At 38.4% G+C, this 27,621-nt stretch overlaps 1 protein-coding gene across 2 annotated transcripts in view; it reads left to right on the plus strand.

Moving 5' to 3' along the window:
- Positions 1-27,343, plus strand: part of KLHL2 (kelch like family member 2) — a 49,953-nt gene extending 22,610 nt beyond the window's left edge. The window contains exons 6-15 of one of the 2 annotated variants that reach the window (XM_081332124.1): positions 269-378; positions 4,836-4,952; positions 7,190-7,339; positions 8,030-8,147; positions 8,871-9,068; positions 9,795-9,896; positions 16,927-17,055; positions 21,476-21,616; positions 25,392-25,535; positions 26,385-27,343. In XM_081332124.1, the coding sequence (XP_081188250.1) occupies positions 269-378; positions 4,836-4,952; positions 7,190-7,339; positions 8,030-8,147; positions 8,871-9,068; positions 9,795-9,896; positions 16,927-17,055; positions 21,476-21,616; positions 25,392-25,535; positions 26,385-26,413 (1,238 nt within the window). In that variant the 3' untranslated portion in view covers positions 26,414-27,343. The remainder of the gene's footprint in view (positions 1-268; positions 379-4,835; positions 4,953-7,189; positions 7,340-8,029; positions 8,148-8,870; positions 9,069-9,794; positions 9,897-16,926; positions 17,056-21,475; positions 21,617-25,391; positions 25,536-26,384) is intronic. The other variant, XM_081332125.1, reaches the window with a different exon arrangement.
- The last annotated feature ends 278 nt before the right edge of the window (positions 27,344-27,621 follow it).

Genomic DNA, 27,621 nt, shown 5'->3' on the forward strand with positions numbered 1-27,621 from the left:
TTGTCAGTCTTATTTTCCAAACGTAGTGGCCTTATTTTAGAAATTATGTTGGCAGTTGCACACAAAGTCCAGTTGGGTTTATAAATGAGATTTCCACATTTTAAATGACATTACTCTTTCATAGACATGATGTAGACAGGAGCTGTATCTTCTAGCAATTTAACCAGAAGGAAAACTATTCCGTATCTCTATAAGGATAAAGTGCCTTCTTCATGTTGCTTCTGTTTGCTGCAGTCTATATGTTTATATATATTTTTTCTTGAAATAGAACAGCACTTTACTGAGGTTGTACTAGGTGAGGAATTTCTCAGTCTTGGTGTAGAACAGGTGTGCAGCTTAATATCCAGTGACAAACTAACAGTAGCATCAGAAGAAAAGGTAAGGTAATATCTTCCTTATTTGGACATTATGATATGTAATCATGTAGAGGTATGCAGACTGTTTCAGATGCGAATGTTTAAAATTTGAGTTTGAAATGAGGGTTCTGTTCTTTTTTTATCTGATTACTCAGATACCGTGTCCTTTTTTTTGCCAGAAATATTCCAATATCAAAACAATTCCAGTAAGGTCAGAAGTGTCTAACTTTGGGGGCTTCTGGTTATGGTGTTGCGGTGAGGCAAATGCTGGAAGACGAGCTCCAACTTCCGTATTTGACTTTGCCCCACTGGGGGACGCTGAAAAGGGTCAAAAGCCGCCCCATAGAGGTGGCAAGCAAGGAGGGGACCCTCGTTTGATCATGGGGGGGAGACGTGTGGCAGCCCTCCCATTTGATCCAAGAAAGCCCTCCAAATTGGTGGGGGAAAGACTGGCTACATTCATGTAGCTGAGGGGTGTCAAACTGCCGGCCCACGGGTTGGATGCATCATGCAGAAGCCGCGCTCACCCCATTGCTGGAAATGGCAAAACCGTCTTGATACGTTGCACGATGTCACGTGATGTCACAAGTTTGACATATCTGGTGTAGCCAGTCAGAAACTGTTGTCAACGGAAGATACCAAGCACTACTAAGCAAGTTTACAGCAACATGGATGAAACCAGGTGAGATCTAAGCCCCTCTTTATGAATTTAAGACCTTTTCCTGAAAATCTGCCCAAAGCACTCCCCCCCAAAGAGAAGGGGAAGGGAACTTCCATCTCATTCCCTTAGGAAAGCAGCAAATTAATTACCTGAGGAAAAGGAGAAACCTATAAGATTAACTTGGAACTAATATATAAATATGACTTGGAAATTTGGGGACTAAAAGTGTTTTCTAAGACTTTTTTTAAAAAAAAGCTGGAAAAGCTTATAAGTTTTGGATTTAAAAACTGAAAAATGGCGTTGATGACATCTAGTGGTGAATGTACGGCACTACAATTTATTTTTGCCTAAAAGCAGCCTGGCTTGAAGCCCAGAGTCAGATAAGACTTTGGCTGGCCTTGAAGCTCTGACTTTTGAGATTTGCAACTGAGAAAATGGAACAGGCTTGGGACTGCTTGAGACAATAATATCATTTTAAAATTGGCCTGTCTGAACTATGAACAAAAATACTGACTTCTAGAACTGTATTGTGGATCTGTTCTCCTAAAGAAGACATATATACTATTGCTGGATATGATGGAACACTTTGGATTATAAATCTTGATTATTAAACAACTTGTAATGGTTCTTTTTTTTCTCCCTGGACAGAAAGGATATCTTTCTCGTTGGACAGAAAAAAATGAACTTTACTTATATCTGATTAGGGGAGGTTGGATAAACTCATAAAGAATACTTACAAAATATATAATGGATGTTTCCTACTTAATTTTAAATGGTGAAAAAGCATCTTTAACACCTGTCTCCAGAAGCCTCAGTTTGCCATATTACCAAGAAAATACTGAGGAATCACAGAAAGAAATTCTCTCCATGTTGAAATCAATACAAGAAACAATCACTTTAGCTCATGATGAGTTTAAAAGAAACACAAAGGAGATAAAAGAACATTTTTTTAATTTTAATCTACAAAGCCAGAAAATAAATACAGAGAAGGAACCAGCAACTCAGAAAACAGAAGGAAAAATAGAAAATGCTGACACAAACATTGAGGATCTGAAGGAAGAAAATTTTGACCAGACTCAGAAAAATGAAGACTTAGAAGACACAATGAGAATATTGGAAATGGATCAGACAGTCTCAGAACATACTGGAGGATAAGGAAGGAGAGCTGATGGAATGGAAGAGAAAGCTGTCAACAGAATTGTGGGAATTGGAGAAGGAGAGAGGCTGTTTAATGAATATCATTGGGCCGGTTCTGCCAACAATACCTTAATGAAATTGATTCTCTTGACTCAAATAATATATACAAAAATAGAGGAAGAACTATTTGATGATCCAAGTGTACTGACTTGGAAAGTTAGTTGGCAAAGAAAGAAAGCTAGAGTAAGACTGACAGAAACAGAAGCTTTGACCTGTTAGAGGGGGATGTTATAGTATCAATTTGATGTTTGAATATGGTTAAGAATAGATTGTTAGAAATAGAAATATTATTATAATTAGATAGATAGGATTTGTAACCAGAATATCATATCTTGGTATAAAAAGGAAAAGAAGAATATGTTAAGAATTTTGAATAGGGGAAACGTTTGGTTACCCAAATATACCGTATATACTTGAGTATAAGCCGAATTTTTCAGCCCACTTTTTGGGCTGAAAAATTCCACTTCGGCTTATACTCCAGTCAACAAAAAAACTTACCGAGGACTTGTGCGCGGCCGAGGCTTTGGTGCTTCCGGGATCGCGCGCACCTCTCCCAAGCCACCGCCGTCCGGAGACCTGCCGAAGTTTGGGGAGGTTTGGGGAGGTGCGCGCGCACCTCCCCAAACCTCCCCAAACGTCGGCAGGTCTCCGGACCTCCGCGCCCTGCCTGCCTGCTTCTTTCCGCTGCCTGCTTCTTTCCGCGGAGGTCCGGAGACCTGCCGACGTTTGGGGAGGTTTGGGGAGGTGCGCGCGCACCTCCCCAAACCTCCCCAAACTTCGGCAGGTCTCCGGACGGCGGCGGCTTGGGAGAGGTGCGCGCGATCCTGGAAGCACCGAAGCCTCGGCCGCGCGCAAGTCCTCGGTAAGCTCCGGGCGGTCACTTGCTTCGCGTCTCCTGAGGGAAGGGGGGGCGACTGGAGCGGGCGTGTTTCCTCGCCTGCTGGGCGCCGCGATTTGCCCGGGGAACGCGCGGGCCCCGAATGGCAGCGTGGAGTGAGGAAGCGGACAGCCAGGGCTTCCCCGAGAGCCGCGTCCACACAGGGTATTCCTGTGTATTCAGGCTTGCAAAATGGCGGATCGAGCCTCTGCTGGCGGCAGAGGCTTGCAGAGCGCGGATCCAGCCTCCGCCAGCGGCGGAGGCTTGCAGAACGGCGGATCGGCTTATACTCGAGTCAATAACTTTTTCCAGTTTTGGGGGGTGAAATTGGGGGTCTCGGCTTATACTCGAGTCGGCTTATACTCAAGTATATACGGTAACTTGTTTTGAAATTATAAATGATTGGGATATTTTGAACATAGATGGGGAATTAAAATTGTAAAAAGCGAAAATAGGATTTAGACTGAATAATTGGATATTGAATGCAAATGCAATTAATATATGTTTTGGTTAGAAAAGCTATTTTAAACTGATATTATTGACATTTTTAGAAAAATATATCGATAGGCAATTCTATATTTACTTACAATAATAAGAATTATATTTGCTTAGTGTGGAAAAATGTTTATTACTAAAAGGGAATTAGAACTGAAAAAAGCAAAAATAGGATATAGATTGAATAAACGGATAATAAATGTAAATGCAATTAAGATATGCTTTGGTTAATAGATATTTTAAACTGACATTATTGATACCTTTAGAAAAATATAACAAATGTTGATAGGCAATTGTTTATTTATTTACCACAATAAGAATTGTATTTTCTTAGTGTGGAAAAATGTCTCTTACCAGATGAAGAGAGGATGTATTGGAAGATGTAATATTGGATTAAGTATGAAGAAGCTTACATGTACCATGAAATTACTAATGGACCCAGTCATCATGTTGTTTAATTAGGCACTTGATTGTAAAAATAGAAAATCAATAAAATATTTATATAAAAAAGAACTGTCTAACTTTGGCTTTGAAATATTTCTAATGCAGAAATTTTTACCTTTAAAATCATGGAATCAGATTAGAAGGGCCATTGTTGAAATATTTATTCATTTACAATATAGTTTGATAGGAGGATATAGGAGAAAGATTTTTGAATGTTTTTTTTCCCTTTCACTCCAGTCATTTCATATTTTTTTTCCAGTTGTGACTCCCAAGGCAAAAATGTGTGAAACTCAAAGAATTAGCTGGAACTAGGGTTTCCTATCAGTATTTATACTTTTAAACTCTTGTACCTGTTTAGCAGTATGTGTATCATTATATACAGTTTGAGTCTGATTGCTTTTTTCCACAATTGGTTTTCCTTGAGGAAATAGACATTACCTCCACCAGCTTATTAATAGTTGGAGATAATGTAGTAGTCCCCTTTCTTGCTTAGAGAAAAGTCAGAAAAAGAATACATAGGAGGAGAGGAAATTAAATGTGCTATTCTTTGTAATGCCCAAACTGGCAAGTTATTGTTACATTTTAAAACACATTAATCTGGTCTAGATAAGTTAAAACTTCTGTAGCCAATATGTCTTCACTTCTAAGAGATGAATGGGTGGAGACAATGGAGAATTAGACAAGACAGTTCCAGCTGGCTTTTGTTGGAAATGTTCTCCCTCTCTAAACAAAATAATAGAGTTCTATATGTATCTGTCAAGCAAACCATATGCAGAACTCATGATGTGTCTTTATTTTACACAAGGTATTTGAAGCAGTGATTGCTTGGGTTAACTATGACAAAGATGTGAGGCAAGAACTCATGGCACGTCTGATGGAACATGTTCGATTACCTTTACTGTCAAAGGAATATTTGGTCCAGGTAATTAACTGGAGGCATTTCATTTGTGGTCTTGTTATACTACAAGATAAAAGCTTGTGTAATTGGGTAAACATAACAAAGGGTCTAGGCCAACTTGCTGCAACCAACTCACCACAGCCAACTCGCCGCAGGACAAGTCAATTGTTGTATTAATTGTTTTATACTTTTACTATTGTTGACCACATTTTTGTCGAAATGATTGTAACTCTTGTATTTCTGTATTGACTTTATTTATTTTATTATTATTGGCCATGGTTCTGTCGAAAATTTAACTTTTATTTGTTGAATTGTCCTGTGGCAAGTTGTCTCGTGGCAAGTTGGCTACAGCAAGTTGGCCACAGTGAGTTGGCCCATTTCGGATAATAAAATCCCCCAGATTGATGCTTTCTGTAAAAGTTGGATCAGTCTTTATAATCATACTAGGCAACTTATGCTTTGTTGGGTCATCGTTTTGTAAGTATTTCCTTGCTTAAACAGAGAAGCAAATGACCATACGTGAGGGGGGGGGAATCAGGGAGAGGAGAGCAACTTCCAATTTCCTGGTGGCTTCCCCATTTAATTTCTTTGTGGGAAGTTGGCAATGAGTGTTGGAAGTCAATCAACCCTCCCTCCCTCCGCTGTCATTTCTTCCTTCCTTCCTTCCTTCCTTCCTTCCTTCCTTCCTTCCTTCCTTCCTTCCTTCCTTCCCTCCCTCCCTCCCTTTTCTCCCCTCCCTCCTCTTTCTTCTTTCCTCTCTTCCAATGCAAGACCATTCATATATACAACTCCTGGGGGGAAAAACCTTTGAGTTCCTGTACAAAGATGGGGTATGGATAAATGTGCAGGTTTGTGTGCCAGATAAAGGGCAAGTAAAGAGGGAAAATATCCAGGCCTTTCTGACACAGTGAGTCAATTCCTTGCTGCTGGTGTTACAGAAGTGTGCTCTTAGGCTCAGCTTATGTAGACACTCACAGGCCTAGAAAATTGCCGCACTCAATCCCAAATCAACTGAACACTGAGGCACAAATGGTTCTTAAAGTACACAGAGACTCAGTGAAATTAAAATAGCAAACTTTTACTGATATATTTTTGCTTTTACACACACACATACACACACTCATCCACACTTACCCAGCACCCTCTACTAGGCTGCCAGGCACTAGCCAGAGGGATGGAAACTGCCAAGTCTGGGATCCAAAATCACTCAAAGACTCGGAAGACTTCAGGACCTCTTTTTATCCCCCAGAATTGGTGGGGAGGGGCTTCCCATGCAGGCCCAACTCCTTTGTTGGTGAGACCTGAGAGGGGGAGCTTCCCATATGCTCAGACCCAACTTTTGTCCTTTTGTTTTCTTAACAACTTGATTCCTTCCCCCGAGGGAGCTTTTCCTGGCTTTTGTCCACCCTGCTTACGTGCCTTTCCCACTTATAGGTATGGTGGCTTTGGCGCAGTCTTACACTGGGTACGAGAGGGAGTGAAGGATTGCGAGAGTGTCAGGGAAACTGTTACAGAATGATCAAAATGACCATCATGTGACCACAGCAGCAGCCCAACCGTAGCAGCAACGTGAAGAAGCCACGACTTTTCAAAATTTCATTCCCTCTAGATTGGATTTTGGATACATTTTCATATTAATCCATTTGAGTTATCTTAGTTCAAATATTGTTGCCCTGTGATGCATCCTCACCAACATATTGGTAGTGACAATGAGAGTTTTTAGTAGTATTGTATATAGATTGGGCTTGTAGGTTTGAGAGTTATATGACCTAAGGGTACCTTGAATGGGATACTAAATTATATGAATATAAAACTATAAAAATTTATAAAATAAATTTTATAAACTAATAAATAAAAATAAAGTCTGAGTCAGTTTCCCAATCTAAACAACTTCAGACACGCAAACTTCAGCTTTCAGAATTCTTTGGTCTCTCAAGATGAGAATTCTGGAAACTGAAGTCTGCACAGCTAGAAGTTGCCCAGGTTGAAAAACACTGATCAATACCAATAAACAAATATTTATTATTCTTATAGAAGAATATTTGAAAGAGTACTTCATAAAAAAGATACATAGATTAGATTGTCATTATCTCTTTTTGCACTGGTTTGTTTTCATTTTAGCAATACTTCTTGGAAAAACAATTATTTTAAAGTTCTCACTGAACCAATTCAAAACGAATAACTACATAAAAACTAAATTCATGCAAATTAGTCAGTGTGTTCTTTCTTGCTAAGACTGCATCAATATGGCTAATTCACAGAGAGTTGAAGAAGAGATACTTGTTAAAAATAGCAGCGCATGTAAAGATTACCTAATTGAAGCAATGAAGTACCATTTGTTGCCACTTGAGCAAAGAGCTTTGATGAAGTCCATACGAACAAGGTTAAGAACACCTTCCTGTCTTCCAAAGGTAAGCATGTGACTGATAATGTACTTCCTTTTTGAAATGCCTTGCACTGTATGGGGAAAAAAATGCATGTGATTTAAGTCGTGGACTCTTTTTTATTTTAAAATATAAATAATTGGAATAATTGAAATTAAATACAGAATTATAGAGTTGAAAGAGGCCATTATGTCAATAAGTCAAATTTCCTGTTCATTTTAAACCATACTTAAATCTATCTGGTAAAATTAATAAAGCAGCCAGAGAGTCTTGTCAGTATTCAGCTGCATAGAAAATGTTGTTGAGTTGTGTCTACATTCTTGCTAACCTAGGACTTTACCTTCTATTTAAGAAAATTTGAAAGCTATTGTGTGGCATTAAACAGATTTAAATAGACTTATAATTCACAAAGAAATGACTCTCCTTACTAAGAACACTGCTATGTAGGAAAAGAAAGATACCCTCTCGGTTTATCATTAGTGGGAATTTTGGGGGTATAGCCTGTTTTTTTCCCCCAGGGATAAGTCAACAAAGGCTGCAGCATATTCATATTAGCAGGGCTTTCCTTGAAACTTTTGAACCCATCCTGAATAATGCCACTCCGAGAAATGAAATAGTACTGCAGATAGGATTTTTTTTGTTCATTGTCAAGAGTCTGTTCAGGTCCCCCCCCCCATTTAATGAGTATCTAAGTTTATGATGTTGCTTCTGTTAAAGGTGATGGTAGTGGTAGGAGGGCAAGCACCAAAGGCTATCCGCAGTGTGGAGTGTTATGATTTTAAAGAACAGCGATGGCACCAAGTTGCTGAACTGCCTTCCAGAAGATGCAGGGCAGGTACCACAACACTTGCATGCAAGCTTCAATCTATGTCAGCCATTTCCTTTTTATTTATATAATACAATGTTTTTATCAATTAAACAATTGACCATATCAAACATGAGCATCAGCCACAGTAAAATGCAAAAAAAGAGATATGATACAGTGAAATGAGATAAAATAGCTATAGTGAAATAATATAGAATAAAATATAGTAGGCAATAAAGTGAAGATAGAAGAATATGATAAAGTATAAAGTAAAATGGAAGAAGAGTGTCAGAGCATGCACAGTCTTATTGCACTGAGCTAACCCAGGAGTAAGCACAGTAAACAGTGGTTTGTATTAAATGGTGTTTTATCTTACATTATGCACAATATCATACACCAGGAAAAATATACATACAGGTGTTAATACAGCAGATTCCAATACACCACAGCAGTTACAGCAGGAAACAGAAGAGAGACAACACAGCAGCAGAGCCTTCCCTTTTATACAAAGGCTCTTAAAGGGACATAGATCCTGCTGAGATTCCCATCATTACATCATACATCTCACATTATGCAAGCTGGTTAGCTGTTAAATTATTACCTTGACAAAGAAGAGCTATTTCTTTTTTAAAAAAATATGGCCTGGCATTTATGTTATATGAAAAGACTCTCATACTATGAGATTTTAGAAGGTAATTTATAGACATCAACATCTGAGAACAGGTGATGAGATGGACACCTTTTTTTTTCCAGGAGTTGTATACATGAATGGTCTTGTCTTTGCTGTTGGTGGCTTCAATGGCTCCTTGAGGGTTCGTAGTGTGGATTCTTATGATCCAGTAAAAGACCAGTGGACAAGCATTGCTAGCATGCAAGACAGAAGAAGCACTTTGGGCGCTGCTGTATTAAACGGGCTTCTATATGCTGTAGGAGGTTTTGATGGGAGTACAGGTATATAATTTTATACAGTGACATCACTATACAGCTCTTCTTTGTATAGGACATCTAGATTGTGGAGTGTTTTTGTTGTAATCATTCTCACTATCTCTCTCCCCCCCAACCCTCCCCCCCTGAAACACATTTTGGCTTTTTTTTCTTAAATTCAAAACAGAAAGCTCCATTATCAAACATACTGAAATGCTAAATGGAAATCATTAGAAGTAGGATATTTAGAAACCTTTTTAAAGTTTATTTTCTAGAGTATATCTTCTCATTGGTCTCTTTTTATCTGAAGAATATTGGAGCCGAATCTTAAGGGAGGGGTCTGCAGGCATGCATACACACACTTATGTGTGCTGTTTCAACTGGTGGCATTACCAGTTGACTTAGTTTGAGCTTCAGGCCAAGCCAGATTAGATCTGAGTTAAAACTTGGATAGCAGATCATCGGGGGAATTCCGGGACTGCAGGCTAAATTGGGAAGTCAAAAAATTCATCCTAAAGGAAAGCATTGGTAACCTAGTGTTGTTGCATAGATATGTCTATGAAGTCATCAGAAAGAAAAAATCTGCCCAAAGGTACTTTGATTTATGAGTATTTAACCAGCTTATTTAGCCAGTTATCTCTAATGGTAGCAAAATGGTATGCCTTTACATGCTTATTACTGTAAAAAAAAAACCAACCACCCAAAATTCAGTAATACTTCATTTTGATTAGGTTTCTTTATGCTTTATTACAGGTTTATCCTCAGTAGAAGCCTATAATATGAAGACTGATGAATGGTTTCATGTAGCTCCAATGAACACAAGGAGAAGTAGCGTTGGAGTAGGTGTAATTGGAGGTAGGTTTTCTTAATCTGAGTTGACTCTTCTCTCTGCATAACTCAACTTTTAAGACAGCTAATCCTAAAGGCCCTGCCTATTCCAAGAAAACCCACCTTCTAATCTAAAGCATATTGAGAACGGTATGAAGGCAGAATACTGTTCCATTTATTCTAAATGGAAGGTCCAGGAATGCTGCTTCATTGTTCTGCTCTACTTTTCCATCCTTCTTTCCTATCGTTTTTTTGTGCTGCGGCTCTGACAGTGTTTTCTTGACTTATTCTAGAAAATAAAATTATTTCTTTTATGAAATGGCTAGTCAGATTAAAGGCTTTATTGGGAAAAAAAATCTAAAAGGATTTGCTACTGTGAAATGTGATAATGATTTACATTATAAATATTCCTTCTTCATTGAATAAGCAGCTTGATTAGCATATTTATTTTTATCCATAAAAACTATTTGATTCATAAAATAGGGAAGTGGGTTTATAAAATGAACAGAATAATATATAATTTAAATCTTCTCTCGAAAGCCATGAGAACAACACAATACTTTTTCTGTTTTTTAAAAAAATGAATAAATGCTGCACTTGTAATTTTCAAAATGTTTACAGCTAAATTATTAACTTAAAAAGAGTACATTTGTCCTTAGAAAGTAAAGAAGCACTTACTGTCATTCAGGAGTATATAGCATGTAAACTGGAAGAAGTACGTTTGTTAATACAAAATAGTGTTAATTCTCTACAGCTCCTATAAATATTGTTGTTAGTTGCGAAGTCGCATCTGACCCATTGCAACCCCATGGACAATGTTCCTCCAGGCCTTCCTGTCCTCTACCATCTTCTGGAGTCCATTTAGGCTCACGCCTACTGCTTCAGTGACTCCATCCAGCCATCTCATTCTCTGTCGTCCCCTTCTTCTCTTGCCCTCAATCTTTCCCAGCATTAGGCTGTTCTCCAGTGAGTCCTTCCTTCTCATTAGGTGGTCAAAGTATTTGAGCTTCATCTTCAGGATCTGGCCTTCTAAAGAGCAGTCAGGGTTGATCTCTAGGACTGACCGGTTTGATCACCTTGCAGTCCAAGGGACTGACAGGAGTCTTCTCTAGCACCATAGTTCAAAGGCCTCAATTCTTTGATGCTCAGCCTTTCTTATCGTACAGCTTTCACAGCCATACATTGCAACTGGAAAGACCATAGCCTTGACTATACGCACTTTTGTTGGCAGGGTGATGTGTCTGCTTTTTAGTATGCTGTCTAGATTTGCCATGGCTTTCCTCCCCAGAGGCAAGCGTCTTTTAATTTCTTGGCTGCAGTCCCCGTCTGTAGTGATCTTGGAGTCCAGGAAAATAAAATCTGTCACTGTCTCCATTTCTTCCCCATCTATTTGCCAGGAACTGAGAGGGCCGGATGCCATGATCTTGGTTTTCTTAATGTTTAGTTTCAACCCAAATTTTGCACTCTCCTTCTTCACCAGCAACAAGAGGCTCTTTAGTTCCTCTTCAATTTCTGCCATTAGAGTGGTATCATCTGCATATCTTGGGTTGTTAATATTTCTCCTGGCAATCTTAATTCCAGCTTTTGATTCATCTAGCCCTGCCTTTCTCATGATGTGCTCTACATATAAATTAAATAGGCAGGGCAACAGTATACAGCCTTGCCGGACTCCTTTCCCAATTTTGAACCAATCAGTGGTTCTGTGTCTTGCTTCTTGACCCGCATATAGGTTTCTCAAGAGACAAATAAGATGGTCTGGTACTCCCATCTCTTTAAGAACTTGCCACAGTTTGTTGTGATCCACACAATCAAAGGCTTTAGCATAGTCAATAAAGCAGAAGTAGATGTTTTTCTGGAACTCCCTAGCTTTCTCCATGATCCACCGTATGTTGGCTATTTGATTTCTAGTTCCTTTGCCTCTTCAAAATCCTGCCTGTACTTCTGGTATTTCTCGATCCACATACTGCTGGAGTCTAGCTTGTAGAATTTTAAGCATAACTTTACTAGCATGAGAAATGAGTGCAATGGTGCGATAGTTTGAACATTCTTTGGCACTGCCTTTCTTTGGAATTGGAATGTAAACTGATCTTTCCCAATCCTGTGGCCACTGTTGAGTTTTCCATATTTGCTGGCAAATTGAGTGTAGCACTTTTACTGCATCGTCTTTTAAGATTTGAATAGCTCAGCTGGAATAATGTCACCTCCACTAGCTTTGTTGTTGCTCAGCTTTTCTAAGGACCACTTCACTTCACATTCTAAGATGTCTGGCTCAAGGTCAGTGACCACCTCATCGTGGTTATCAAGAACGTTAAGCTCATTCTTATATAGTTCCTCTGTGTAATTTTTCCACCTCTTCTTAATCTCTTCTGCCTCTGTTAGGTCCCTGCCATTTTGGTCCTTTATCATGCCCATTTTTGCATGAAACATTCCCTTCATCTCTCCAATTTTCTTGAAGAGATCTCTGGTCCTCCATATTCTATTGTTTTCTTCTATTTCTTTGCACTGTTCATTTAAGAAGGCATTCTTATCTCTTCTAGCTATTCTCTGGAATTCTGCATTCAATTGGGCATATCTTTCTTTTTTTTCCCTTGCCTTTCGCTTCCCTCCTGTCCTCAATTATTTGCAAAGCTTCCTTAGACAGCCATTTTGCTTTCTTGCATTTTTTCCCCTTTGGGATGGTTTTAGTTGCTACTTCTTGTACAATGTTGTGAACCTCCGTCCATAGTTCTTCAGGCACTATGTCTATCAGATCTAATTCCTTAAATCTATTTGTCAACTACTGTATATTCGTCAGGGATATGATTTAGTTCATACCTGAGTGGCCTAGTGCTTTTCCCTACTTTCTTCAGTTTAAGCCTAAATTTTGCAACGAGAAGCTCATGGTCTGAGCTACAGTCAGCTCTGGTCTTGTTTTTACTGACTGTATAGAGCTTCTCCATCTTTGGCTGCAGAGCACATAGTCAATCTGATTTCTGTGTTGACCATCTGGTGATGTCCATGTGTAGAGCCGTCTCTTGGGTTGTTGGAAAAGAGTGTTTGCAATGACCATTGTATTCTCTTGACAGAATTCTATCAGCCTGTGCCCTGCTTCATTTTGTATTCTAAGGCCAAACTTGCCTGTTATTCTGGTTATCTTTTGGCTTCCTACTTTAGCATTCCAATCCCCCTTGATTATAAGGACATCATTTTTTGGTGTTACTTCTATAAGATGCTGTAGGGCTTCATAGAACCGGTCAATTTTATTCTCTTCAGCACCGGTGGTTGGGGCATAGACTTGGACTACTGTGATATTGAATGGTTTGCCTTGGATTCGAACTGAGATCATTCTTGGGGATTGTATCCCAGTATTGCTTTTCCTACTCTTTTATTGACTATTAAGGCTATTCCATTTCTTCTGAGGGATTCTTGCCCGCAGTACTATACCTGATGGTCATCTGAATTAAATTCACCCATTCCTGTCCATTTTAGTTCACTGATTCCTAAGATATCGATGTTCAGTCTTGTCATCTCTTGTTTGACTACATCCACCTTGCCTTGATTCATGGATCTTACATTCCAGGTTCCTATGGAGAAAAAATCTTTATAGCATCGGACTTTCCTTTCACCACCAGATACATCCACAGGTGAGCATCCTTTTGGCTTTGGCCCAGTCGCTTCATTCTTTCTGGAGCTACTAGTACTAGCCCTCTGCTCTTCCGCAGTAGCATATTGGACCCCTTCCGACCTGAGGGGCTCATCTTCCAGCGTCATATCTTTTTTCCTTTTGGTACTGTCCATGGGGTTTTCATGGCAAAGATACTGGAGTGGCTTGCCATTTCCTTCTCCAGTGGAGCACGTTTTGTCAGAACTGTCTGCTATGATCTGTCCATCTTGAGTGGTCCTGCACAGCATAGCTCATAGCTTCATTGAATTACGCAGCCCCTTCGCCACGACAAGCCAGTAATCCATGAAGGGGATATATATATTGCTATTGTATGTTAATATACAATTATAATAATTATAGGATTGTTTAGCAATAAAGCTTGACCATTTTCTATATTTGTCTGTTAAAAAGAAGGGGAAAAACCAGAAATCAGGCTTTTCTTCTTGAAATTGAAGGAGGGCTACAAGAAAAATAAAATCTATATTTTGATTCCAGAATACTACTTGTTGAAGGATAATGGCATGGGATAATTTCTACATTCTTGGAGCAATGTTTTTCAGCCTTGACAACTTTAAGATGTGTGGACCTCAACTCCCAAAATTCACTAGCCAGCATTCTGGGGAGTTGATGTCAAGACATCTTAAAGTTGCCAAAATTGAAAAGCACTGTCAGAGTATGTGAGCTTTTTGTTACCCATTTATTGCAGAGAGGAGTCCCGTTTTTCTTTCCATCATGCCACCCTAACTGGGCCAATGTTTTCAGTTGCAATTTGAGGACTGGGTATTCTGTATATTACTAAAACTCTCATGTCTGTTTGATTGATTGTAATCTTCAATTGGACAAAATTAGAAGGTATAAAAAGCAACAATTATTGAACCAAGGTAATTCAACTTAAAGGATGTTGGGACCCATGACTTCTGTGAGGATGAAATTTGGGGAAGTTGTTGCCACTTCAGCACTACTGCCCTGCTGCTGTTCAGTGTTACTGCGGTCATCATGTGATCCTCATTTTCAATGTTCCCTGATAGCTTTCCAAAAGTAGATGGGGAAGCCAAAAGGAACTGATACGATTGCTGATGCTGATGCTCCTTGCCATCTTCCCACCAGCAAAGTTTGCAGGGAGAAAATAAATGGAGCACTCAGCAGGGAAGGTTGATTAAAACGGAAATCAGAGTGATTTAATTAAGGTTCATACCTTATTATTTGATCATAAATGCTTTGCTCAAGCTGGGAGCAGACTTTTCTGGTGAGGTTTCATTTTATGTTACGGATCTTTAACAGAGTGAGCGCCTGTTACTCGTCCCAGCTTCTGCCAACCTAGCAGTTCGAAAGCACGTAAAAATGCAAGTAGAAAAATAGGGACCACTACGGTGTCAAGGTAACAGCGTTCCGTGCGCCTTTGGCGTCTAGTCATGCCGGCCATATGACCACGGAGACGTCCTCGGACAAGCGGTGGCTCTTCGGCTTTGAAACGGAGATGAGCACCGGCCCCTAGAGTTGGAAACGACTAGCACGCATGTGCGGGGGAACCTTTACCTTTACCTTTTACCTTATTATTTGATCATAAATGAGCAGACTTTTCTGGTGAAGTTTCATTTTATGTTAGGGATCTTTGGCTATTGTGAAGATTTTTGAGATGGAACTAAACCAATTTGAACTCTCTGGAGCACAGAGGTTTCCAACATGAGATACAAATGTGATATCTATCTGCTCAGTAGAGCTAGAAGGAGTTATTAATTTGTTTTATTAATCAGATTTATGTAGCCTCCCAACTCAGCCAAGGAGACTACTTAGGTACCATGCCTGGGTCTAGATTGCTTAACTGGATTTGTTCATCTAGTGATTGGAACTGTTTCATTACAACTTTCTGCCAAGTTAATTAGATAGAAAATATCTTGTATCTTCTACATCGAACATCTTCATCCCCAGCTTGCTTTTCTTCCTCCATATGTGGGGATATGAGGTTTAAGGAGTATTTTGTCTCTTGAGCTTTTTAATCTGCTTGTAGTACGACTAATAATTAAAGAAGTTAAAACGTCTGGCTATAGAACGTCAACAATGTTCAGCTGTTTGGTTGCTTTAAGTGTTTTCAAGATCCCAGAACTGCTTCTATGCCTCTTTTTGCCCCTAGGCTGAAGCAGAGAAAATTATTTTAAGAATGATCTTCTTTCTTTACTCTGATAAATAATTTCTGAAGGCTAAAGTAATATTGATGGGACATTCTCCTTGCTGACTTATCTCAAAATTCATCAGGGGTTTCTGCCACTGCCTGGATATATTTTTATTTTTTTATTTTAATCCCATTTATATCCCGCCCTTCTCCGAAGACTCAGGGCAGCTTACAATCTAAGCACAAATCAAATGTGCTTAGCAATAGCCTTCATTCTATGTATATGCCTGCTTATTAGGGCTTTCGCCCGCCCCCCACCCCCCAAGCAGCATTATTACAAAGTCAGCTTATTGCCCCCAACAAAGCAGCTGAAAAACAGGTTTGGTGTACTTTGTCCTTTTCAAATGTATTTTCTCTAGGTCATGTTATGAAATATCAGTCAATTTTTCCTTCTGTTCTATAAGTCAGTCATGGAGAATTTCCCTGTCTGTCAGACAGACATGTACTTTACGAAGTGCCTGAGACCAAGATACAACCTAAAACTTGATCAAGGCTGAGTGTTGGCTGACCCAATGTTTCAGCTACAATTGCAAGTGCTGCTAATAATCTATAAACTCTTTAATGACTTTGGAACTGGGTATTTGCAGGATCAGAATCCTTTCTATTAACATTTGGAACCTTGTAACATCCTGTCTGTTGGATGGGCATTCAGGGATTAAGTAAGCAATCAAGTATGCATCTGAGATGTTTATGCTCTAATTGTAAACTGTCGAGAGTCATGGATATGAGATGGGTGGCTTTATAAATTGAAGGAAGGAAGGAAAGAAAGAAAGAAAAAGAAGGAAAGAATATTTGGATATATGGATAGTTATTTTGTTGGTATTATTGTTTACATAACTTTTGGAAAGCAGAGATTCCTTCAATTAAAGCAGTATAAAAACACTGTCGCTATTGTCTGGAAGGGGTGGTACATCACTTTAATCTAGATGAAGAACGCTCAAACCTGTGTGCAAATCAAAATTCTCTACAGAATTAAGATAATTAGAACTGTAAATAGTTTCCATAGTATTCCTGGGCTGTGATAGAGAAATCCCATTTCATTGCTGCCTTGCCTAGGTATTTTACAAGGGAAATTGAGCTTTTTAAAAAAAAATTAAACTTAGCTGTACAAATAATCTTCCCGTACAAATATTTATAATTTAAACATGCTATCTAGTGAATAGATAGTCACTACTTGTTTGTTTATATGTAAATATGTAATATGTGCACATTTGCACACATATGTCTCCTAAACGTATTTCCAGGTATGTTGTATGCAGTTGGTGGCTATGATGGTGCATCGCGTCAGTGCCTTAGCACAGTGGAATGCTATAACTATAATACAAATCAGTGGGCCTATGTTGCAGAGATGAGTACTCGACGTAGTGGAGCTGGTGAGCAATCAGAACTTAAATTACATTTGTGACAGAAAATGTATCTCTCTCTCCCCCCCCCTTCTCTCATTCTCTCTCTGCCTTTGAGTCGGTTTTAACTTTTGGCAAATGCTTGGACAATCACTGCAATTTTTGTTGTTGTTAGTTACGAAGTCGTGTCTGACCCATCGCAACCCCATGGACAACGTTCCAGGCCTTCCTGTCCTCTACCATCTTCTGGAGTCCATTTAGACTCACGCCTACTGCTTCAGTGACTCCATCCAGCCACCTCATTCTCTGTCGTCCCCTTCTTCTCTTGCCCTCAACCTTTCCCAGCATTAGGCCCTTCTCCAGTGAGTCCTTCCTTTTCATTAGGTGGCCAAAGTATTTGAGTTTCAACTTTAGGATCTGGCCTTCTAAAGAGCAGTCAGGGTTGATCTCCTCTAGGACTGACTGGTTTGATCGCCTTGCAGTCTAAGGGACTCTCAGGAGTCTTCTCCAGCACCATAGTTCAAAGGCTTCAATTCTTTGGCGCTCGAACTTTCTTATGGTCCAACTTTCACAGCCATACATTGAAAGACCATAGCCTTGACTATATGCACTTTTGTTGGCAGGGTGATGTCTCTGCTTTTTAGTGTGCTGCAATTTTTACAGCAAGATTATTTTGGAAGTAGTTTGCCATTGCCTGATTCTTATTGCTGAGAGAGTGTGACTCTCCTAAGCTCCCTTAGTTGGCTTTGTGCCTAAGGTGGGACTAGGATCCACAGTGTTCTGGTTTCTAGCCCGAATTAATTATTACACTAAACCAGCTCTTTAGTAAGTTCTCTCACAGAACCGATCAAGCGGCCTTGAACAAATTTCACTGCACATTTACATATGAGTTAAATACAGTTTAAGTAGCCAAAGCACTGCAATTCAGCTGGAGTAATTTGACTTTTGATATGCCTGGCTCTGGGTCAACCCAGGCTAAAAACTAAAATTGGGCTATTTTAAAACAGGTTTTATTTTAAAATAGGTAATACAGTTCATTTTATCACCTCCAGATATTTATTGTAGAAGGAAGGTTATGTTGTTCTTTGGTAGCCTGAGGATAAAGAATTTGGCAGCAACTTTTGAGATTAAGAAATTTAAACCTGAACACAAGGGCTGTTTTTGCTTTGGCACTTGTGCCAGCCAGTGCAATTCACATCCTTCAAACATATGGCATATTCTGTACATACTTAGGCCTAGAGCACAGGTCTGCAACCCGCGGCTCCGGAGCCGCACGCGGTTCTTTCAGCCATCTCCTGTGGCTCCCAGTCTTCTGCCATGTGCAGTCCCCAAAAAAAAGTGGGACTAAAAAAGTTCAACCAATCAATTCAAATATGCAGGGTAGATGCATATTTCGCCTTGGCTCCACTCTTCAGTCAAACCCTGTTCTGCACATACGTGCATGTACGCGCATGCACACACATTTTTTTGCGGCTCCCAGTTTTTCCTTTTGTGAGGGAACCGGTTCTGAGTGGCTCTTTCACTGTTTCAGGTTGCTGACCCCTGGCCTACAGTATTGTTATGATAAAATAATTCCTTCTCATCAGTTAAGATTATACAACTCCCATCACGCTCAGTCAATGCAGCCTATTACTGAAGGGCTTAGAGTTGGGGGAAGCTGACAAACAAAAGTCCAAATGTCTTATGCAAGCAAAGAAAATAGAGACAGATAAATGTGCCCTGATGTGTTTCTCTTTACACTGCAAACTGCAATGTTAATGTTTAAACATTGCTTAAAACATCTGATGCAAGAATGCATTTTGTTCCTTGCTTTCAGGTTGTCAGCTCCATGTCTAGCAATGACTTCTTTTTAACACACAAATGTCTTTTTGCCCCCTTCTAGCCAATTGTTCAGACACGTGCAATTTCTCTGGGGAAGACTATGGCACTGCTGCCAATCTGCAATTACAATCTGCAACCAGATGCCCTTTTTAATTTTCTTCTCTAGGCAGCTAATTTTTAGTTAGCTGCCCAGAGTCATGTATTTCAGATGGGTCGCTATATAAATGTAATAAATATATGCACACTGTTCAGCTTTTCTTTCTGATGAGTGATTTCTTTCTTCACTCTTCTCTCCACTCTCTGTCTGAAGATCTAGATAATACTTGTATCATTAATTAATATATTAATTACATATATACATATATACATATATGTGTAAATTTTTTGGCTTGCTAACAAAGAATAAAGGGAGACCGATATGATCATTTCAAACTTATTTGTTCTCATCAGTCAGCCATACCCTTCTGAGATTCGAACCTGGGCCGACTGCATCTTAAGCAGTTGTTTTAACCTGTAGGCCACAGGCTCTCTCTCTCTCTTTGTTAGCTGAGAAGCAAGGAGATATGTGTTAAATGTTTGTTAAGCATTCAGAATACACTTGCTTGGTCCCAGACATGGGACAGATCTTATTTCCTGTTTCAGCCTAGCCCAAGGCCATCTACAGGGAGTAGCCACAGCAGTGGCAGCTCATATTTGTGTAATTTTTTTAGCTTGCTAACAAAGAAGGGGTTAACCTAGGGATTAAAACAACTGCTTAAGACGCAGTCAGCCCAGGTTCGAATCTCAGAAGGGTATGGCTGACTGATGAGAACAAATAAGTTTGAAATGATCATATCTGTCTCCCTTTATTCTTTGTTAGCAATCCAAAAAATTTACACAAATATGAGCTGCCACTGCTGTGGCTACTACCTGTAGATGGCCTTGGGTTAGGCCGAAACAGAAAATAAGATTTGTCCTGTGTCTGGGACTAAGCAAGTGTATTCTGAATACTTAACAAACATTTAACATATACATATACATATACATATTATTATTATTATTATTATTTGGATTTGTATCCGCCCCTCTCCTGAAGGACTCGGGGCGGTGTACAGGGCAATTAAAACACTATATACAACACATAATATATAAAAATTAAAACAAATTAAACAAGTAGTCCTGAACAATAAAACACATTCTAAAATTTAAAATTTTAAATCTAAGATCCCAGTCCCTCAGTCCAGGCCGGCAAGTTCGAGTAGCCAAGTCTTCAGGTCGCGGCGGAAAGAGCGAAGGTCAGGAACCATCCGGAGCTCAACAGCTCCGGAGCTGATTCCAGAGGGCAGGCGCGCCCACAGAGAATGCTCTCCCCCTGGGGGCAACATTCCCTGACCGACGGCACCCTGAGGAGGCCCTCTCTGTGGGAGCGCACAAGACGATGGGAAGTTAATGCCGGCAAAAGGTACTCCCGTAAATAACCCGGACCCATGCCATTTAGGGCTTTATAGGTCATCACCAGCACCTTGAATCTCACCCAGAAGACAACTGAAAGCCAATGCAGCTCGCAGAGCAGAGGTGTTACATGGGAGTATTGGGAGACCCCCATCACAACTCGCGCGGCCGCATTCTGCATATACGTATACGTACACATACACATACATACATACATACATACATATAAACATATATATATATATATATATATATATATATATATATATATATATATATATACATACATATATATATATATATATATATATATATATATATATATATATATATATAATGGAATTATCACATTTAATTATTATTGATTGTTAATTAATTATTATTGTCCTTTTTTTCTTGTTAAAATATAAACCAAGACAACACGCTGTACACCAGGCACTTGCAGAGTGAGCTCTGCCTGATCCTCTAGAAAACTGTATGCACAATCCTTATATCTAGCTTTCTAGGTCAAACACCTTTGTAATGCTTTAAACTACAAAAAATCCTAGCCCAGGAAGTCCTCCCTGTTTATTCCCTTTGACATTTTTAAATAGTGTTCTGTTTCCAACCAAAATTTTAGAGACTCCATAGAAGTCTGCTTTGGTCACCTGTGTTATGTTGCCTTAACCAATAAATGAGGAAAGGATCTCCCCGTTTTTTTCTGAATGTGGTTTGTGGCTCTATAACAGCCCCTGCATTCCAAAGTTTAAAAATGTGCGGTACATTTTTCTGTTTAAAGGAATAAACTTTGTTTCATCCCAACTTAAATCCTACATCTACCACCTCCATTCATCTGATGAAATTAGCTGTAGCTCATGAAAACTCAAGGCTTTTCATAACATTTCTTAGGCTGAGAAGGTAGCACCAGACTCACGATCCATAATGTATAATATTATTTAATATATTTAATATATTTCACATTAAAAATCATAATTAGCAGCAATTTTTGGATTTTTATACTTAAGATCTTGGAGGAGGGCTTATAAATGATGTTCTCGTATTTAAAATGTTTTAGTCATATGATCTCAGTAACTTTTTAACAACTAAAATGTTGATGCAATTCTCTCCTTTTCATTATTTTTTTAAAAGGTTGATGGCATTTTAGAAAACAATAACCTCCTTTCTCTGATTTCTGAATCTTTTTATTTTATCTTTGCAGGTGTTGGGGTTTTAAATAACTTACTATATGCAGTTGGAGGACATGATGGCCCTTTAGTTAGAAAAAGTGTTGAAATTTATGATCCCATCATCAATGTATGGAAACAAGTTGCGGATATGAACATGTGTAGGAGAAACGCAGGTAAATATTTGAAGTCATAAAGGATTTTTTAATAGTCAATTTGAAAAAGCACTAGTTATCATGCAATTTTAAAAAGTCATCAATACAATCATAAATAAGGCAAGGGAATATGTTAAGAGTAGCCTTTTATGGGAATATTTTAAGAGTAGCCAAAGGCATAAAGTATTGGTTCATTTTCTTAATGGATATACACTCAGACAACATTATAGCAGTTCCTAGCAATTTTAAAACTACAATGCTTTCTATTGTTTCAAGGTTAACACATCAGCAGAAGACAGAAAAAGAAACAAATCAAAATTATGATATAGTTCTATCAAGATTGCATTTGTCATATTTAAATTGCTCATATTTTCTGTTTTGTTTTTATTTTGTCTTAATTGTTAGTTGCTCAGAATCAGGTATATGAGATATGTCACTGTATAAATTTAATAAATATATGCATACTGTTCAAGTAAACAATGCATATTGGTTTGCTTAAGCATTTTCCATTAAAATTGTTAAAATTGCTCCCAGAGATGCTTACAAATATACTTTTTAAATATACTCATGGGATATTTTTAATTTAATTTTCTTTACAAAAATACACAAAAAAAGAATGAACAAAGCAGATTGAAAAACCATAATACACTTGCCCAGTAGATGACCTAATTGTTAAATTACATGATCAAAAAAGAAAATAAAAACAAAAAACTAAACTAAAAATTATTTAAATTAAAAATTATGTTAAATTCATAATTCTCTAAATATATCACATCATATTTAATAATCTATAAAATTACTCAAAAGATTTGTCTATTATAAAATATATGATTCTGCCAAACAGAAACATGACTGTGTTGTGGGGTTTTTTTTAATTAGTAGAAAAAAATGCCGCCTTAAAAATTGATGCTGAACAATTTTTGAACTCTAATGTCTAAAGTAAGTATTTTTCCAGTTTAGTATAATTATTTAGTCACAATTTCCAACTTTGGAATACAGTTCAAAATAATATTCACAAATTTAACACATTGTATTAAAATATTCTACAATAATGAACAATGGACAAAACTAAATGATATGGAAAAAATCTTATTTCTAACAAGGAAAATCTACAGGTTATTCTTTCTGATGTATTCTTTGAAGCCTCTGACAACATCTTATGGAATAATTTCTTTTGATGAATTAAAGAAATAAACTAATACCTTTTACTTACATCTATTACTTTTACTTACATCTATTAATGTTTCATTATTGGATATCTCAGCTTTTATCTCATATGTCATACATGTCAATTATTTTAACTTTAAACATAGTTTTAAAACTTATAGATACAAAATTTATTTGATTTGAAAACAAAAAAAAAAGATAGCAGCTCAGACTCTTTTGAGGCAACTGTTTGGTCCTGCTGAGGTTAGATTATAAAGGTGGTTGAGTTTATTATATTGCCAATGTTCTATATTAGGGAAAGAAAATTCCATCTTAAGTTGTTGGAATTCATTAATATAATTGATTTAAAGTATTTATTCCAGACTCAGTCCATTCTTTCCAATAGAATGTCTTATCACCTATTTCTAAAGTAGAATTTTTCCATAAAGCATTCAAGAAACCCAGCATTGAAATCCAATCTGTGTCACAGTAAGGCCCAAATATATCTAGCTGCTCTCAAACTAGGAAATGAAGGACATTTTTTGTTATATGTTGACCCAAGAATTGCCAAAATGCTAACAGAAAAAAAACATTCCAATGAAGCCTATAACTGTGCATAAATATAGATTATAATATACACTTATTTGTTTATTTGTCAGTCAAACTTGCATGCCATCCATCTCGGCAAAGGCAACTCTAGGAATAAAATGCACTATAAAATATTAAAACAGTAAATAAAGATGATCCATTTGTTTTCTTGGTTGTCCACATTATTCTCTGTAGTCAGAAGTGTCAATACTCTTCCTCTTTCAAAGTCCAAATTCTGTTTCCATAGAGGGTCAAGGAGACTACCATTGCCTGCAGGATTCTGATTTCTGTAGGTATAAATACATGATGGAATATTAATATCTTTTCCAAGGCCTTCATGACTACTGTACTGAGTGCTAGTCTGCAGTGTGTTTCTTGACTGCTTGTTCCTTTACTGTTGATGGTTGATCTTAAAAGGCAGAAGCTGTCTATTATTACTTCAGGGGTCCTGACAAGGATTTTTAACATCTCCTTGCAAACGTCATGTGTACCATCATGCTTGAAAGCAGCTACCATTGTCCCAGTCCCCAAGAAAACTGCAGTTGAGTCCCTGAATGACTACAGACCTATTGCATTAACGTCTGTAGTCATGAAATGCTTCAAAAGATTGGTTCTCCAACATCTTAGGACATGCTTCCCACTGGACTTTGATAAACATCAATTTGCCTACAGGGGAAATAGGTTGACAGACGATGCCATAGCTACTGCTTTACACTCTGTGGCAAGTCATCTCAAGAGACCTGGAAGTTATGTCAGGATGCTTTTTGTTGACTACAGCTCGGCTTTCAACACCATTTTGCCGAGCATTCTCATCGAGAAGCTGACTGACTTGAAATTCTCCCCCGCCATCTGCGATTGGATTCAAGACTTTCTTAGGGATCGGTTACAAACAGTGAGGGTTGGGTCTGCTTTGTCCACCCCCCTGAAGCTTTGCACCGGCATGCCACAGGGCTGTGTGCTTAGCCCCTACCTGTACTCTTTATACACTTATGATTGTGTATCATCTGACCCATCCACTGCGATAATCAAGTTCGCAGATGATACAACTGTGGTGGGTCTTATTACAGGTGGGGATGAGACAGCATATAGGGCGGAGGTACGAAAACAGGGTAGAACAACGGCTTATGACCCTCTTTTACCGGTCTACTATAGAGAGCGTCCTCTTGTATGGTATTGTGGTTTGGTATGCTGGTCTGACAGCTGCGGACAGGAAAGTATTACAGAGGGTAGTGAGCACAGCACAAGACATTGTGGGCTGTCCCCTGACACCACTGGATGACATCGCCAGGGCTCGCTGCCTTGGAAGAGTGAGGAAGATTCTCAGGGATGACTCACACCCTGGACGGTATCTCTTTACTCTCCTACCATCCGGTAGGAGATATAGGAGTATAGCCAGCCATACCAACAGGCTGAAAAATAGCTTTTATCCGTGGGCTGTTAGGCTTTTGAATGGGACATAATCTCTGTGAACTTATGCAGAATTGACTTGGGAGGCCGGTGTGTGGTGTAGTTGGTTCACATGGTGTGGTAGGATGGAGGGTTTGTTGTCACTGTGTGTTGGGGGGAGAGAGCATGGGGGGAGGCTCAGCTAATCTCAATGTACACATGTTGTACTTTGACAATAAAGGTTTATTTTATTTATTTATTTATTTAATTTATTCAGTCTCTTCACTTTCAGTTCTAAGGCTGGGTACTTGTACCTGTTGTCATAGCTCGGTCTTTGCATTTATTTTAGTTTCATATTTTTACTTGCTCCTTGATTTTTATTACTAAAGCTTCCAGAACCTTTGCACAGCAGATATTATTATGTGGAGAGGACAATTTCTTCCTTTTTTGTTCCCTTCTGCGTTTGATTTCTTTCCTATCATTGTGTTTTTGTGCTGTAAACTGTAAACCATGCTTAAGTGCTGGGAATGAGGTGACATATAAATTTAATAAATTACTATTGTTATTATGGTAGTTATAGTTTGTTCCTCCAATGTTTCTTCCAAAACTAAACTAGCAAATATTGCCTGGCTGGTGAGCAACCAAGTGATAATGTTTTATTTCTTTTTCATATTAGGGGTTTCTGCTGTAAATGGACTTTTATATGTAATTGGAGGAGATGATGGCTCCTGTAACTTGGCCACAGTGGAATATTATAACCCAACGACAGATAAATGGACAGTTGTATCATCATGTATGAGTACAGGAAGAAGTTACGCAGGTATTGAAAAATAAATTTGGAAAATACTGTTCCCTTTTTTATCATCATCATCATCATATTCATCACCACTATTCTGAGTATATGGGGAATGGAAGGAAGTATGGCCCTGACATTAGCAGAATGGGCAGGATCTTTTACTTTTTTAAATGGAAGTCATACCAATTATAGCATATGGTGCAAAATGTGCATAATTGTGGAATCATTGAGGTTGTGGTCAGGCAAAGAGAGAGGCAAATGACAAAATGCATATTGTGATATCACAAAATGATGGTGTCATCATTTTGACACCATCACAGATTTTGTGGGCAATTCTGTGGATTTGGATAGCTTATACTTTCTCAGGTTCAGTATCCCGTCTTCATCAAGGTGGTACTCATGACAAGTATTACATGTATATGAAGCATTTGTGAATAAACCGTCTCCAATATTATTTAGCAATGTTCCAATAAGGGACACGGTGGCTCAGTGGGTTAGGACGCTGAGCTTGTCGATCGGAAGGTTGGCAGTTTGGCGGGTCGAATCCCGAGTGCCGCGTAACAGAGTGAGCGCCTGTTACTCGTCCCAGCTTCTGCCAACCTAGCAGTTCAAAAGCACGTAAAAATGCAAGTAGAAAAATAGGGACCACTACGGTGGGAAGGTAACAGCACTCCGTGCGCCTTTGGTGTCTAGTCATGCTGGCCACATGACCACGGAGACATCCTCAGACAAGCACTGGCTCTTCGGCTTTGAAACTGAGATGAGCACCGGTCCCTAGAGTTGGAAACGACTAGCACGCATGTGCAGGGGAACCTTTACCTTTACCTTAATGTTCCAATACAAATAATTGATCTCTTGCATCTCTCTTTCTAGGTGTGACTGTTATTGACAAACCATTGTGAATTGGTGCAGATTTTCTCCTCTTGATTATGCACTTAAAAGCAAGCTTTAACAAGTAGTGTTGAAGTGATTAAGCATCAAAGCACTTCTCAACTTGTAGCTGTGCACTGACACATGTTGGAAACTGCAATTAAGGTTTAAAATGAAGATTATTCCAGGTTGAAGCAAAGTGTAGCATTATTCCACAGTAGACTGCATCTACTGGAGATGTACAAAACTGTATGGACCTTATTTGCTAGATTTCTAGACAAAACTCATTTTCTTAAGAGCCAATCATGTCTCCCATATGGATGACTATAGTTTTTTTTTCCTGGTAGAACATAACGTAATGTGTTCTGGTGAAAGTAAAAAAATAAGAGATTTTGGGGGGGTTAAATGTCCATGAATAGTAGGTTTTATGCCTGCATTACTTTTTCTCACTCATCTTTGGTCATATTACAAATGTTTGCATATTTATAAATTTTCTTCATATTTGTTAGGGACTTGCTGATACTATTTATAACTGGCATGGTATTCCAAAATGTGCCAGTACTACATTGTAAAACAGAGGTGTATATTTTGATATTTACTAATGCCATAAACTGATACCACAAAAATCTCCATTAAAAAGTGTTTTAACTTATATACTGGTGATTTCTAGTCAGCAAGATCCCTTTGTTATGTTTTGATGTATTTATCTTAATTGTAATTGGACATGGTAATAATTATGGATTAAAATGAATGTATGGGATTATTTTACTTGCATGGCATTTAAAACTCTTCCTGTGTAACAATGTTTAAAGTTTGTGTAATTATTTAAAACTGTTAACTGCTATTAATTACTGTAATATATATCAACATATTTGTACAAGAAATATATTAAACTGGATGTGTTAAATTTGACCCAAAGTATTGTCATTTTGATCTGTTTTCTTTAATAAAAATTTACATACTTTTACCAAGTTTGGGATTGCTTTTTTATCTGGTTGGTCTTTCATTGGCAGATAACTTCACTCTCATAGTGAAGAAAAATGTGGGCTAGACAGCATCATCACCAGTTGGATTTGTAACTGGCTGACAAACTGTACTCAACTAGTAGGCCTTAATGGTACTACATCTACATGGAGGGAAGTAAGCAGTGGGGTACCACAAGATTCTGTCTTAGGCCCTGTTGTGGTTCGGATGAGGAGTCGGATATGGAGAGGGAGCCTGGGTTGGCACTGGAGCTTTT

This window comes from Vipera berus (genome assembly GCF_964194415.1).
Source record: "Vipera berus genome assembly, chromosome: 7".
Classification (NCBI taxonomy): domain Eukaryota; kingdom Metazoa; phylum Chordata; class Lepidosauria; order Squamata; family Viperidae; genus Vipera; species Vipera berus.